Source organism: Moschus berezovskii, chromosome 19, assembly GCF_049115385.1.
Source record: "Moschus berezovskii isolate FMDL1 chromosome 19, NW_MosBer_1.0, whole genome shotgun sequence".
Lineage (NCBI taxonomy): Eukaryota > Metazoa > Chordata > Mammalia > Artiodactyla > Moschidae > Moschus > Moschus berezovskii.
The window spans coordinates 21,505,938-21,521,546 of record NC_142478.1 but is presented as its reverse complement, the minus strand read 5'-3'; the positions used below and the strand labels follow the sequence as shown (position 1 = coordinate 21,521,546).

Below are 15,609 nucleotides of genomic sequence, written 5' to 3'. Positions count from 1 at the left end.
ATTTGTGTGGTTGATATTTTTTTTTCTATGCAAGTGAGATTTTCCTTTTTCTTCAAATGCCACATAATCTTGGATTTTATCCTGGATATTCTGAATATTAGTATCAGACTTTGGGTCTTGTTTTAAATCCTTTGCAGAATGTTAATTTTGTTTTAGCAAATCTGGTTAGATTCAGGCTGTAAGCCCCAACTATTTCTATGGACTGTAGTTCTTACATCAGTTCAGTTTTTAAAATCTTTGTAGTTCTGTTTGGCTCTGTCCTGCTTATGTGCCATCCAGTAGCTGGTCTGCGGCTTGCATGATGTATCAGTTGGTTCAGTTCTCAAAGTCTTGTGTGTTGTGATCAGATCCATACATGTTTATGAACCCTGGAATTCATAAACATCTTTATGAGATTGCTTTCCCCAGTTCCACCTCCTTTGTGATGTTTCTGATATTTTGTGTCCTTGGCTCCTTGCCTCACCCTCTGACTAGAAAGCTGGGATTCTCCTTATTTTGCTCTGCTGCATACTTCTGTGATCATGCCCTTATTTGGCTAGAAGCTTATCAGTTTTATTGACCTCAAAGAACCAGCATTTGGTTTCACTGATTTCCTTTTTGTTTTTTCCTGTTTCATTCATTCTGTTCTTTTTACTTGTTTTTTCTGCTTACTTTGAGTTTAACTTGCTCTTATGTTTCTAATTTCTTAAGGTAGAAGCTGAGATGATAATTGGAGATCTTTTTAGAATACAGGTTTTTTTCCTGACTGCTTTCATAATTTTCTCTTTTGTCCTTATTTTTTAGCATTAGGATTGTGATGTGCCTCTTTTTTTTTTTTTGCTTGCTTTTTGTTTTGTTCTGTTCTTTTCTTTCTTTTTTTTTTTTTTAGTTCATCCTGCTTGGAGTTTGTTGAAATTCTTGGATTTGTGGGTTTAGAGTTTTTATCAAATTTGTGGTTTTTGATATTTTTCCCACTTTAGTTTTTCTGTCCTCTTCTGTGACTTCTGTTACATGTATGTGTTAGGCCATTAGACCACTTGATATTGTGCCATAGGTAGGAGTTCTGTGTTCTGTCTCTCATTTTACTCTTTCATATTCCATTTTGGATTGTTTCTGTTATATGTTTTCAAGTTTATGCAGCCACTTAAGTTCTCTGTCATGGTTTTGTTCACTGTACCAGTTTCAGGTTCACTACAGTGTTCAATATTTTAAGCCCATATCATTAACTTTTCATTTTCGATGCGGTGTTTTTCTAATGTATAATTTCCATTTCTTTATTATTCCATTTCTCTATTGAGATTTACTGTTTGTTTTCTGATTATGTTCATGGTTTTCCTTTCCATTCTTTAATAATACATAACAGTAACTTTTAAAGTCTGCCTGCTACTTCTGTCATTATTTTTGAATCTGTTTCTGTTGGTTTTTTTTTTTTTTTCTGTAGGTGAGGGTCACAATTTCCTGTTTCTTCACTTTTCTAATGATTCCTGTTTTTTCATAATGTATATTATGGACACTAGGATGTTAAGTGTCTGAATCTTGTTCTTTTGTAATAAAGTTTTGTTTTGGCAAGTGGTTAATTTGCTTGTGCATCAGCCTGTTCTTATTTTTAAGCTTTAATAAAAATAAGTCTGCTGCTGCTGCTGCTAAGTCACTTCAGTCGTGTCCGACTCTGTGTGACCCCATAGACGGAAGCCCACCAGGCTCCCCCGTCCCTGGGATTCTCCAGGCAAGAACACTGGAGTGGGCTGCCATTTCCTTCTCCAATGTGTGAAAGTGAAGTCGCTCAGTCTTGTCCGACCCATAGCGACCCCACAGACTGCAACCTACCAGGCAGCTCCATCCATGGGATTTTCTCGGCAAGAGTACTGGAGTGGCTTGCCATTGCCTTCTTTGAAAAATAAGTCTAGATTATCCTTATTCCTAAGGTTTTGAGTACTTAATGAGGCCTGTTTGGCACTCAGATGTCTCAGCCAAGTATAAGCATCAGTAGCCGTTTAGCTCATGCTACTTGAGCATGAATAGAATTATGTAGTGTACCTGACCAATTTAATATTTGACCAAGACTGCTCTGCAGATTTCTAAAACTTCGTATCTGTACAGTTTTTGATGATACCTTGCTCTATAAATTTCATCTTTTCAGGCAGTTTCTAACTCTGATACCTGCTTAGATCAGTAAGACTGCCATGTTCTGTTTTTGTTCTTCCTCTCTATTCTACAGTCTGGAAAATGCCTCTAGGTAAAACAGAAAAAAAAGATTTTCTTGAGATTTACCTTGTTTCCCTTCTGAAAGTGCACAATCCTGTGTTGGCCCTTGTTCAGGGGCTGAAAATAGTTATTTATTTACTTAACCAGTTTCATGCTTGCCAGGAGCATCAGCTGTATCAGTTATTCCTATACATTTGGAAGCAGGAGTCTCAGTATGTTCCCAATGTTTAGCACATAGGATTTGAACAGTTCCTTCTTTTTTAATTATGTCCTGTTTCGCTTTACTGTTTCTGTAGCAGTTTTGATATTTTAAAATTTAGTTGCTAATGAAAACTAACAGTCTACAGTGTTCTAATATTTTGATACTATTATGTTTAATTTTGAATTAATATAAACCAGGTGAAGAATAGAATACTATAGCATTCATTGCATGCTAAGGGAGGCCCTTATCCATAATTCTGAAATTTCAAGAACTCTCCATATGCAAGAATTTCAGAGTCAGGATTGTGGACTTGTATTTTTATTTAGTTTGATGATTTTATTGTGAAGACTTAATATATCTGCCTGCTATGTCATTTTACAAAGCTAGTTTTAACTGAACTGATGTGAAATCTTTGCTCACAATATACTGTGTAGTATTTTCCATCTTTTTTTCCCTAAAATAAATTCTTTAAAAAATTTAAGTCTACAAGTTTGGTTAAAACAATATTAAAAACTTTATGATTTAAAAAAAGAAAGAATCTTATTGTGGTAAATTTATTTCCATGGTTCTGTAGAATGAACTTCAGTGATAGTGTTACATGGGAGTTGCAAAAACAAGCAAATTGCTTTTTTTTTTTTTAATTTGCATCTTTTAAATGGTTCAGAAAAGGACACCTTATGATTATATATTCTATTATATTTTTAGACTGCTTTTATAAGATTGGATTTTGATTAGAGAGACGCTTATATTAAAGCTGAATTATGCATATATCAGGCCTTATGTTTGGAAGAAAGAAATTATTGAATGAAATATGATGCACTCTTTCCTATTTTTCTTGTAAACCCTGTATGCCGTTAGAGTTTATCCTTGGGGAAAAGCAGAATTTTTTAGGAATTTTTCTGGGATAAAGTAAGTTGTTACTTTTTCCAGTAAACTGTGAGACTACTACTCTCATTTGTAATGAGTGACCTGTTGTAGGAGTAGTGCTTTTTAGAAAAAAATAGATTGAAGTCTGTTTCCTTAAATGCACACTGACGGGTATACCATCTTAATTATTTTTACAGGTCACATTGACAGAAGATAATTGGGTTAGTGGCATTGAGTATAATTTCAATATGGAAGACTACCAGATTTCATTAATTGGGAACATAATCATTAGGAACTGAAACATAATTACTGTTCTGAAGTGTGATAAAATAAAAAGCTAAGTACTATAGCATCTCATATTCAAATAGACTTTGGTTTTTAATTTTCATTTGGCAGACTCAGTTATTTGGGGGAATTTTCCGGTTGGTTAATTGTTTTATGTGTATTCATTTTGTCACCTTTTTTTGGTCATTTTTATTGCCCATTTGGCTTCCCTGGTGGCTCAGTTGGCCAGCAATGTAGGAGACACAGGTTCGATCCCTGGGTCGGGAAGATCCCCTGGATCTTCCAGTATGGCTACCCACTCCAGTATTCTGACCTGGGAAATCCCACAGACAGAGGAGCCTGGCAGCCTATAGTCCATAGGGTCGCACAGAATTGGACATGACCAAATTGACTTAGCACGCAGGTATGCACGCACTTATGCATGCACTGAGTAAGCAAAGAAGCAGAAGGTGAGATAAAAGTTGAATTTGTTGATTGGAAGATCTGTTAGAAGATGACAACTCTTGGCTTTAATAATACTGACCGTTAATAAAATTTCTATATGTGGTGCAGAGATCTCAACTGGGACTGACTTAGAGAGGGCCTCAACTGTTAAGCCCTCCAACACTTCTCCAGGTATTTTGCCCCTATTTTGGTTTGTAATTTCTGGCAACAGATACACGAAGGACCCCATGCAGATTTTTGGATGTCTTTTTTCTGAATAGTTCCATCACTTTCAGTACTCTGTCTTACAAAATACCTCAGCCGCTTTGAACTTCAGTTCTCGTCTCTTCATCTCTGTGGACTGTCTTGTGCTCTGTTTCAGACCCTTCTTCCTGTGCTGTGATCTGTAAAGCAGTGACTTTACCAAGTGTATCCTGTCCCTCCCCTGCCTCAATGGGTCACAGCCCATGCTGCCTGTTGTCCAGTGTCTGACAACAGTTATTTTATACATTTTTTATCATTTTGTTGTTTAAGATAAAAGGACACATTTCTCCTCACTTCACTGTGGCCAAAAGTAGAACTTCCCTTACTACATTTTTACAGAAATAAAATTATAGAAAGCTAATTGAAGGTTTTAAGAACTATATACTTAAATTGTTCTTTGTATGTATGTTCTTATTGTTATTTAGTTGCTATGTCTTTTCCGACTCTTTTGTGACCCCATGGGCTGTTAGCCCACGAGCCTCCTCTGACCATGGGATTTCTCAGGTAAGAATACTGGAGCAGGTTGCCCTTTTCTTCTTCAGGGGACCTTCCCAACCCAGTAATGGAACCCTTGTCTCCTGCATTGACAGGAGGATTCTTTACCACTGAGCCACCAGGGAAGGCCTTGATGTAGTTTCTGGAAAACAGTGACAAGTCATGAGTGTTGCTTTTAATTAACTTCCTTTAATGACTTTTACTATTATTATAAGAAAAACATTTCTTTAGTCTTTCTGCTGAGTAAATAGGAACACTAAATTTAGTTGCTTAGTCTTATGTTTCTTTGGCTGTATGTGGTTAAGTTACTGCTTCTGCTCTCCCTTTCCTTTTCCCTCAGATCACTTTGCCTGTTGATTGTGGGAGAAGCAGAGAGTTAGTAAGCTATTGCAAAGAAACTAGGACTGATGAATCTGTTAGAGGATGTAAGTGTCAGGGATGAAGGCACAGAGGATAATAAGGTTTCTTGTTTTGTCATCTGAATGAGGTTGAGTTGAAGGAAATGCGTCTCTTGAGATGATAAAGACTTGGTGAAAAATCGATTCTGGGGTGGGTGGAGTCAGTTGTGTTTTGGACTGTATGTTAGGTTTGAGATGTGAACAATGAAATAGAGATGGTGAGTACATAGTTGATTGTAGAACAGCTCTGTGGTTGGCTTTTGCATTGCGCTTTAGCCAGTTGATACCTTGGTGCTGAATGTAAAATTTTACATTTTTGTTTCTACACATTTTTCTCCTATGATTTTATTATCATTTATGTTGACTATCTCTGCCAGATTTTGAGTGTATTGTTTCAAAAATTAAGAGTAAAATTTGTTTAAACTTAGGACAGTAAATTCTGACATAAATTATATTTTTAAGGTGCAGAGATTTTCTGTAATGAATACAGTGCTTTAAAAATTACTATTATGAGAGCACATGTTGATACATTTATAGAAAAGGAGAACTTGGAGCTTCATTACCACATTTGCTCACTTGTCTTTTCCTCATTCCGTCATTGTACTTATATCACAGTAATTTGATAAACCAGAACTAAATATTTACATTCCTATAATTATATGTGTGTTATTTATTGTTGAGCCAGATATTACACTGAGACCATAATTTCTTATGTAAGCCTTTATTTCTCCTAGAGTTAAAATCTATCTTACTTATTCAGTTGGTTTTCTGTAGACTCATTGGTCATTACCCCAAATGTGCCTGTATTCTGTCATGTGCTTATAAATAATATTTTCCATATTATGAAGTACACAGGTTCCATTTTTGACCTTGCTAGAAACTTATTCCATGGTGGCCTCTGGCATCCTGTTTCATTTTGGAGTGATTGTTCTTTTTTCGTTCAGTTCAGTTCAGTCGCTCAGTCGTGTCCTACTCTCTTGCAACCCCATGAATCACAGCACGCCAGGCCTCCCTGTCCATCACCAACTCCCGAAGTTCACTCAAACTCATGTCCATCGAGTCGGTGATGCCATCCAGCCATCCATTGTCTGTCGTCCCCGTCTCCTCCCACCCCCAATTCTTCCTAGCATCAGAATCTTTTCCAGTGAGTCAACTCGTCACATGAGGTGGCCAGAGTATTGCAGTTTCAACTTTAGCATCAGTCCTTCCAATGAACACCCAGGATTGATCTCCTTTAGAATGGACTGGTTGGATCTCCTTGCAGTCCAAGGGACTCTCAAGAGTCTTCTCCAACACCACAGTTCAAAAGCATCAATTCTTCGGCGATCAGCTTTCTTCACAGTCCAACTCTCACATCCATACATGACCACGGGAAAAACCATAGCCTTGACTAGACGGACCTTGCTTGGCAAAGTAATGTCTCTGCTTTTTAATATACTATCAAGATTGGTCATAACTTTCCTTCCAAGGAGTAAGCGTCTTTTAATTTCATGGCTGCAATCAGCATCTGTAGTGATTTTGGAGTCCAAAAAAATAAAGTCTGACACTGTTTCCACTGTTTTTCCATCTATTTCCCATGAAGTGATGGGACCAGATGCCATGATCTTTGTTTTCTGAATGTTGAGCTTCAAGCCAACCTTTTCACTCTCCTCTTTCACTTTCATCAAGAGGCTTTTTAGTTTCTCTTCACTTTCTGCCCTAAGGGTGGTGTCATCTGCATTTCTGAGGTTATTGATATTTCTCCCGGCAATCTTGATTCCAGCTTGTGCTTCTTCCAGCCCAGCGTTCCTCATGATGTACTCTGCATATAAGTTAAATAAGCAAGGTGACAATATACAGCCTTGACGTACTCCTTTTCCTATTTGGAACCAGTCTGTTGTTCCATGTACAGTTCTGACTGCTGCTTCCTGACCTGCATACAGGTTTCTCAAGAGGCAGGTCAGGTGGTCTGGTATTCCCATCTCTTTCAGAATGTTCCACAGTTTATTGTGATCCACAAAGTCAAAGGCTTTGGCATAGTCAATGAAGCAGAAATAGATGTTTTTTTGGAACTCTCTTGCTTTCTCCATGATCCAGCGGATGTTGGCAATTTGATCTCTGGTGCCTCTGCCTTTTCTAAAACCTGCTTGAACATCTGGGAGTTCACGGTTCACATATTGCTGAAGCCTAGCTTGGAGAATTTTGAGCATGACTTTACTAGTGTGTGAGATGAGTGCAATTGTGCGGTAGTTGGAGCATTCTTTGGCATTGCCTTTCTTTGGGATTGGAATGAAGACTGACCTTTTCCAGTCCTGTGGCCACTGCTGAGTTTTCCAAATTTGCTGGCATATTGAGTGCAGCACTTTCACAGCATCATCTTTAAAGATTTGAAATAGCTCAACTGGAATTCCATCACCTCCACTAGCTTTGTTCGTAGTGATGCTTTCTAAGGCCCACTTGACTTCACATTCCAAGATGTCTGGCTCTAGGTCAGTGATCACGTTATCATGACTATCTTGGTTGTGAAGATCTTGTTCAGTTCTTCTGTGTATTCTTGCCACCTCTTCTTAATATCTTCTGCTTCTGTTAGGTCCAAACCATTTCTGTCCTTTATCGAGCCCATCTTTGCATGAAATGTTCCCTTGGAATCTCTAAGTTTCTTGAAGAGATCTCTTGTTTTTCCTATTCTGTTGTTTTCCTCTATTTCTTTGCATTGATCACTAAGGAAGACTTTCTTATCTCTCCTTGCTTTTTTCATTAGGTTACTTATTTACTAAGTTCCACGTTGTCTTTCTTTGTTTTGATTTCTTTGAATAACTTCCTAAGGAAGAGTGCAAAGATAAAATTTTAACTTTCTGAGAAGCCTTAAAATATCATTTTACTTACATACTTGATTGACAATTTAGCTGGGTAAGGAATTCTGAGTTTTGAAGACTCTGTGTAGATATTTTATAACTTTCAGCAGTATACCATTTTTCAGTTCAGTTCAGTTCAGTCGCTCAGTCGTGTCTGACTCTTCGTGACCCCATGAATCACAGCACGCCAGGCCTCCGTGTCCATCACCAACTCCCAGAGTTCACTCAAACTCCAGCCATCTCATTCTCTGTCGTCCCCTTCTCCTCCTGCCCCCGATCCCTCCCAGCATCAGTCTTTTCCAGTGAGTCAACTCTTCGCATGAGGTGGCCAAAGTATTGGAGTTTCTGCTTTAGCATCAGTCCTTCCAGTGAACACCCAGGACTGATCTCCTTTAGAATGGACTGGTTGGATCTCCTTGCAGTACAAGGGGCTCTCAAGAGTCTTCTCCAACACCACAGTTCAAAAGCATCAATTCTTCGGCGATCAGCTTTCTTCACAGTCCAACTCTCACATCCATACATGACCACGGGAAAAACCATAGCCTTGACTAGATGGACCTTGGTTGGCAAAGTAATGTCTCTGCTTTTTAATATGCTGTCTAGGTTGGTGATAACTTCCTTCCAAGGAGTAAGTGTCTTTTAATTTCCTGGCTGCAGTCAGCATCCGCAGTGATTTTGGAGCCCCAAAAAATAAAGTCTGACACTAACCTTCAGTGCTATTTTGATTACATATCCTTTTTATGTGACTTTTTTTTTTTTCTCTCTGGAAGTTTTTAAGGACCTTTATTTCTCGGCTTTGAATTTTCATTATGATGTGTGTGTCTTTTTTGCCCCTTCTTTAATTTGCATGCACTTTGTCTCTTGTGGCTTCAGAGACTTCTTTCCTTTAGTTAAAAAGAAAATATTATTTTAAAATGTAATTTCTACACCCCTTACCCCAATTTTCACATTATGTTAACACTTGTTGGACCTTTTGAAGTCCGCTAATGCTTGTCTTATTTTTTTCTAATGTATGTTTTGTCCCTTTGTCTACCTTTTACTTTCTGTGTGTGAACTGTCTACATTTATTTGTTTTTTAATTTTTTTTAACTTGTGAAACAAGTTTATAAAGTAGTTTCTAAGAGTTTCAAAAAAAAAAACCCAGGCTAGTACACGAAGAATAAAATTTCTTAGAGAACTCAGCAATGAGACTCTTGGAGAACTCTTTCACATTAGCACAAATCTTATCTGATCTGTTATATATAGATATGTCAAACAGGAATAATTCTATATTGAAGTGAGTAATCCATACATGTTTGTTGATTGTAACTAAATATTTGCTGTGCGTGTGTGTTCAGTTGTGTCCAGGTCTTTGCAACCTCATGGACTGTAGCCCACAAGGCTCCTCTGTCCGTGGGATTTTCTAGGCAAGAATACTGGAGTGGGTTGCCATTTCCTTCTCCAACTGTCTACATTTAAAAAAAATTTTTTTGGTTGCTTAGTATGGCTGTATTTTTTTTTTTTTTTTTTTCAGTTTTGAATGTGGAATGTGACTTGTAGGATCTCAGTTCCCCAAGCAGGGATTAAACCCAGGTTACTGCAGTGAAAGTGCCAAATCCAAATTACTAGGCCACCAGGGTGTTCTGTTTGTGTGTGTGTATGTGTGTGTGTGTGTGTGTGTGTGTGTGTGCATAATTGGCATTTTTGTGGAATTTAGAATATGGAAGTAACATGATATCATTTTGTTCTGTTTAACAGAATCAAAAGTTTAGCACCAAATTTAAAGTTGTTTACATTTTTTACTAAACTTAAATTTTTCTTTTTTATTTTGACAGAGGTGTTATGAACATAAGCAGTACAGAAATGGATTGAAATTTTGTAAACAAATCCTCTCTAATCCCAAATTTGCTGAGCATGGAGGTAAGTGTAAATGTGGTACACTTGCGTGTAAGCATAAGTAGGTAAGGTTCTGCTTACTTACCTGATTTCACTTATTTGGGCTGTGTTACTCCCAGCTGCCAAGACTATTTTCCAGAGAGAATGGACCTTATCCTTATGCCTGTGGGAAGATATTTAATACTAATAGTTTGAGTTTATTGTTGAGAAAATGATAACACGATCTACTTGAGTTGTGATTTATTCCTGCTTTGAATATTAGCACAATAGGAAAGGCAAAAGAACCTAGTAAAACAAATATACTAATTTAAGTTTAATAAGTAAGTTTATTTAAAATGGTTACAAGAATATTTTGCTTGACAACTTTGGTTGAGCTGAAGAAATTTTATTCCTTACAATAAACTTATTCAGAAGGTGTCCATTTGGGCCTTTGCTCATGAACCAGCATCTTCTTATTTAGAGTATTGTATCTTAGCTTTTCAAGACAGTCATGTTTACGACATGATTTATACATATTTTGAAAGTTTATGTAGCTTTAGCCTACGTGAAGGTAGAAGATTGGACAGTGAGAAGTTTGCAGGGTAAAGGCAGAGCTTGTAGCTAAACTTTTGAAGAGACAAAGGAACAGTAAACTTTCACAGGTCTGATTTGTATGGTTAGGAAACATGGTTCTTTGTTAATTTGATAATGTTCTCTTAGTATTGAAGAGAGAGAGTAATAATTCTCTGTTAGCTTTCTTTACTCTTGCATACTTCCATTATAATAATAACAACATTGTTTAAAGACAGAAAGCAGTGGGTATTAAGTATGTAAAATTTTCTTTCTCCTTCTTAAAAAATAGTTTTGCTTGAGACTTCCTTGAACATCCAATGGTTGACTCTGCTTTCATTGCAGGGGGCACAGGTTCAGTCCCTTATCAGGGAACTGAGATCCTGTGTGCCATGCTGAATGGCTTTTATATATATATATAATATATAATTTTGCTAGCCAGTTGGATATTAGCTTGTTTTATATTCTTTCCAAAAGTATGCGTAATAGTAATGTAACTTTTAGTGGTATAGACACCATAGAGTTTGAGAATAGCATAGAACTAGCTTTCGTGGTTTCTAAAGTGCACTTTCCCCTCATATTTGAACATATCTGAAATCAGATTGCATATGAAGTGTCATAATTTAATTGCAATAGTTTTTAACAGCAGTAAGTTATGATTTATTCTAAACTTACTGACAACCTACATTTGCATTAAAACATTTGAAGGAGTTTCTTACAAGAATAGATTTTTACCTGTTTAACAACAAAGTGTTACTTTCTACGGTACCTTGCTAATTTGGCTAATTGCCAGATATATTTTGTTTGCTTCTTTTTTCCTTGAATTTTTACAGATTTCTGATGATTAGTAAATACTTTTTTCTTTCTGCTTCCATTTCTTTATTTTACTGTAAATATTGATTATTCCTTTCTATCTTTAATCTTTATCTTTTATCCCTAATTAATTTTTCTATAAATTTTAATTTGTAGTCCTAAAAGTTAGGGAAATTAACCATAATAAATATTTTATACTCATTTGTGCTTCATAGAATATACATTATAAAATTAGAAGTATTGTTTTTTCCCTTTCTGAAAGTTAGTGTTTTCCTCAACTCTTTGGATTGTGAATCATGGATGTCTGACATCTTTAGTTTGTATTTTTAATAGTAATCCCAAAGAATCATTTTAAAATGGTAAAAATCAGAAATGTAGATAATTGATGCATATATTTTAATCATTGAACAGTGAATTTAATTTCTGTGTAACTTGGGTTCACAGAGATAAAGTCTGTTACAGGATTTAACTTTCCCATACTTTAAAGGAGTGGTTTAATTAGGTCATCCCATGGAAAATAATTTTGTCTTGTTACCATATACATTACCAGATATTCATGCATTTTTGTATCATTTTTTTTTTTTTGCATTTTTGTATCTTTTTATCTAAAAAACAATTCTAGGGAGGCCTATATTATAGAAATGTATAGTTACTTCATTTGTCAATTTTAAAAATATTTTAATTCTGTAAAAGCCTGGACATTTTCCCAGTAATCTCCTTGAAGTTTTAAATACTTAAGATAATGTAACATTTGTTTTTGAGATTATAGTACCTTCTTTGTTGTTGTTGGTTATCTTTAAGTTCCTTCTTTTTTTTTTTAAATAGAAACTCTGGCTATGAAAGGATTAACATTGAACTGTTTGGGGAAAAAGGAAGAAGCTTATGAATTGGTTCGTAGAGGTTTGAGAAATGACTTGAAGAGTCATGTGTGTATCCTTTTTGAGCTATATTTAAGGGTTGAATTGGGATGGCTTGAGTTTAGGCAGCAATTTGAGAGTCAGAAATTTTAGATCTCTCTTACTATATAACTCAAGAAGAGATGATTCTTTCTTCAGTTGAGTACCATCAGTTGCCTTCATTCAGGAAACATTTTTGTATACCTACCATGGCCTAACATTATATCTATTTACAGATAAACAGGACTTGCCTATTTAATATCTGTGAAAGCTCTTCCCACACTTAAAAAAGAGGCACCCTGCCAGTTTCATCATAGCATGAATTTAGAGAAGGATATACAATAAGGCATGTTAGAAGTCAAGTATAATGTACTGTTTAAGCCCAGGGTTTGAAGTATGCTTCACTTAGGTGTGAATCTCAGCTCGGCTTCTTCTTAACTGTGATCTTTGGGCATAGTCCTCTTGTGTAAGATGAGAATAATCATACCCACTTCACTGTGGTCTTGTAAAGATTTAATGATGCTTAACATAGTCCCTGATAATGCTAAGTACTGTGTGAGATAAATTTTACTTCATTAAGGGAAGTGTGAGAGTCAGAACAAGTACAAATGTCTAAGGGAAGATAGAGAAAATTGTGGGTTTCTATTTTTTTAAATAGTTTTAAACAAATATTTCTTTACCTTTTTTGTTGGCTAACAGTTTTAAGTGCTGAAACAACAAATTTTTAAGTGTTTACCAACCCCTGGAATAATATAAAGTAAGAAAAGAAATGGATTTTGCTCTCAAGGATCTTACAGCCTAATGCAGGAAGATATTTGATAGAAGCTTAACACTTCTAAGTATTACATAAAATGTTAAAGCTTGTTCAAAAATTATCGGTAATCCAGTAAGGCAGAAGTGAGTTAGGAGTAACCAGAAACTATAAAGTTAAGCAAAGGGTTAATTAATAAGGCTGTTGTAGATATCTATCATTTTTAATATTGGTGTAGTGTTGTCTATTGATTTACCATGCTTTATATAATTCTGTTTCTCTTGATGAACATAAATTTCTTTAAATTTTTAGCAGTGTTAAACATTTTGAGGATAGATTTTTAGAAGGTGATGATTTGTGTGTGCTTGTGTGTTCAATCGTGTCCAACTCTTTGTGACCCTGTGGCCTTAGCCCACCAGGCTTTGCTGTCCTTGGGATTTGCCAGGCGAGAATACTGGAATGGGTTGCCATTTCTTCTTGGGCATCTTTCCGCATCTCCCATGTCTCCTGCATTGGCAGGCAGATTCTTTACCACTGAGCCACTGGTGAAGATGAGAGGCAATTAAAAGGCGTTTCAGTGCTCAAGAGAGTTGAACAAGTCCTGAAACAATAGGCTATTGTTGTTGAAATGGGGGTGGGCTGAATGAGAAAGTAGGTTATGGGGGCCAGATTTTGAAGGGTAGTATATCTCAGGCTTTTAAAGCCACGTTCCAACCGAGAAGATTTGCATTATAAAAGCAAAAATCATTTTTCAAATAAAATTTATAACATTATATATGTATTTTTAGTTATACATGTCACCCTAGACATTCTGCATTTACTGACTCTGTTAAGGGTTCTTGCTGTAAAAGTTGTCAGATTGAAAAGTTTGAACCTGATCTGAGAGAAATATTAAGTTTCTGGAAAGGGAAGTAGATTTTTGATTGTGTGTATTTTAGAAAGATTACTCTGGCAAGTGAGAGTGAAAGCAGAGAGACTGCAGGAGGTTGGGTGATTTGCAATAATCAAAATCTAAAGTGAAAAAAGACCTGTATTAGGAGAGTGGAATTATGTACATATTTTCCCCCTTTGTATGACCTACTGTAATTCTACTTGTCTGTATTCCTTACTAGACTTATGAAATTTTAATGTATGTCATGCTTTGTCATGGATACCTGTTCTCTTTCAAAAATAAATAATTCTTAATATCTATTGAGCCATTTATTTTGGGTCAGCCACTGAGCACTTTATACTTGTTATTCTATTTTGTCACCGTACTGCTATGCTTTGCTATATGGTCTTTATCTTTATTTACATTTTATAATTAAGGAAACACAGTAAGATTAAATTAACTTATTTAAAGTAAGGCAGGCTAAACCTGTTTTCTTTGTCTTGAGAAGCTGTTTTTGTTATCAAAGTACTACTATCTTTATATTCTTTCTCTGTTTTTTAAGCTTGTAATTTTATAAACAGCTGTAACTTTCTGAGTTTACTGGAGAACATTATTGGAATATTATTTCTTGACTTGTAGGTTGTATCCTTAACTAAATCCTTTAGGTTGGCATGTTTATGGCCTTCTCCAGAGGTCAGACAAGAAATATGATGAAGCCATTAAGTGTTACAGAAATGCGCTAAAATGGGATAAAGACAATCTTCAAATCTTAAGGGACCTTTCTTTATTACAGATTCAAATGCGAGATCTTGAGGGTTACAGGGTAAGTAGAGAATTTTTTTTATTCTAATGAGGAAATATTGTTAACGTATTTAAAACTTTTTTGAGTACTTTTTGATAACAAAATTTTCCATTAAAAAAATTAATTGAATTTGCCTCCTTCCTCCAGTAGTGGTTGTGTTTGTAACTGGGCTAAGCAGATTTAAAAGTTATTTTACTGTGAAGCAGAGTTGGATTACTATACAAGATTGAGTTAACTTAGTGAAAAATTAACACACACACACGTTTGTTCTTTTTACCTCCATAGAGACTAACATTCTGTTTTTGTAGCTACATTGGTAAGGAGAGATTTTTTCCTTCCAGTTTTACTCAAATACAATTAATGTACAGTATTGCATACATTTTAGGTGTACATCATAATGATTTTATTTACATCATGAAATGTACCACAACACGTTTAGTGACTATGCATCATGTTATATAAATATAAAATAATACAAAAAGAAGAAAATTATATTTTTTCTGATGACAAGAACTCCTAAGGTTGACTCTCACAGCAGTTTTTAATATTTACCTACAGAAATATTAATTATATTAATCATTTTGTACATTACATCCCTGATGGAATTGGATGTGTGTACCTTTTTATCACCTTTATGCAGTACCCCATCCTACTCCCTTCCCACCTCTGGTAACCACAAACCTGATTTCTTTTTCTATGAGTTTCGTTAGTTGGTTATTTGGCTTTTTTTTTTTTGAAGGTTCAGTTAGGTTCAGTCACTCACTTGTGTCCGACTCTATGCGACCCCATGAATCGCAGCATGCCAGGCTTCCCTGTCCATCACCAACTCCCAGAGCTCACCCAGACACATGTGCATGGAGTCGGTGATGCCATCCAGCCATCTCATCCTCTGTCATCCCCTTCTCCTCCTTCCCCCAATCCCTCCCAGCATCAGGGTCTTTTCCAGTGAGTCAACTCTTCGCATGAGGTGGCCAAAGTATTGGAGTTTCAGCCTCAGCATCAGTCCTTCCAGTGAACACCCAGGACTGATCTCCTTTAGGATGAACTGGTTGGATCTCCTTGCAGTCCAAGGGACTCTCAAGAGTCTTCTCCAACACCAC

The 15,609-nt window shown here is 36.0% G+C and overlaps 1 protein-coding gene across 2 annotated transcripts in view; it reads left to right on the top strand.

Annotated features, from left to right (window-relative positions):
• The window catches only part of NAA15 (N-alpha-acetyltransferase 15, NatA auxiliary subunit), a 72,431-nt gene that overhangs the window by 17,788 nt on the left and 39,034 nt on the right, over positions 1-15,609 (top strand). For both annotated transcript variants that reach the window (XM_055404830.2, XM_055404829.2), the window contains exons 2-4: positions 9,767-9,851; positions 12,015-12,119; positions 14,373-14,530. In XM_055404830.2, the coding sequence (XP_055260805.1) occupies positions 9,767-9,851; positions 12,015-12,119; positions 14,373-14,530 (348 nt within the window). The remainder of the gene's footprint in view (positions 1-9,766; positions 9,852-12,014; positions 12,120-14,372; positions 14,531-15,609) is intronic.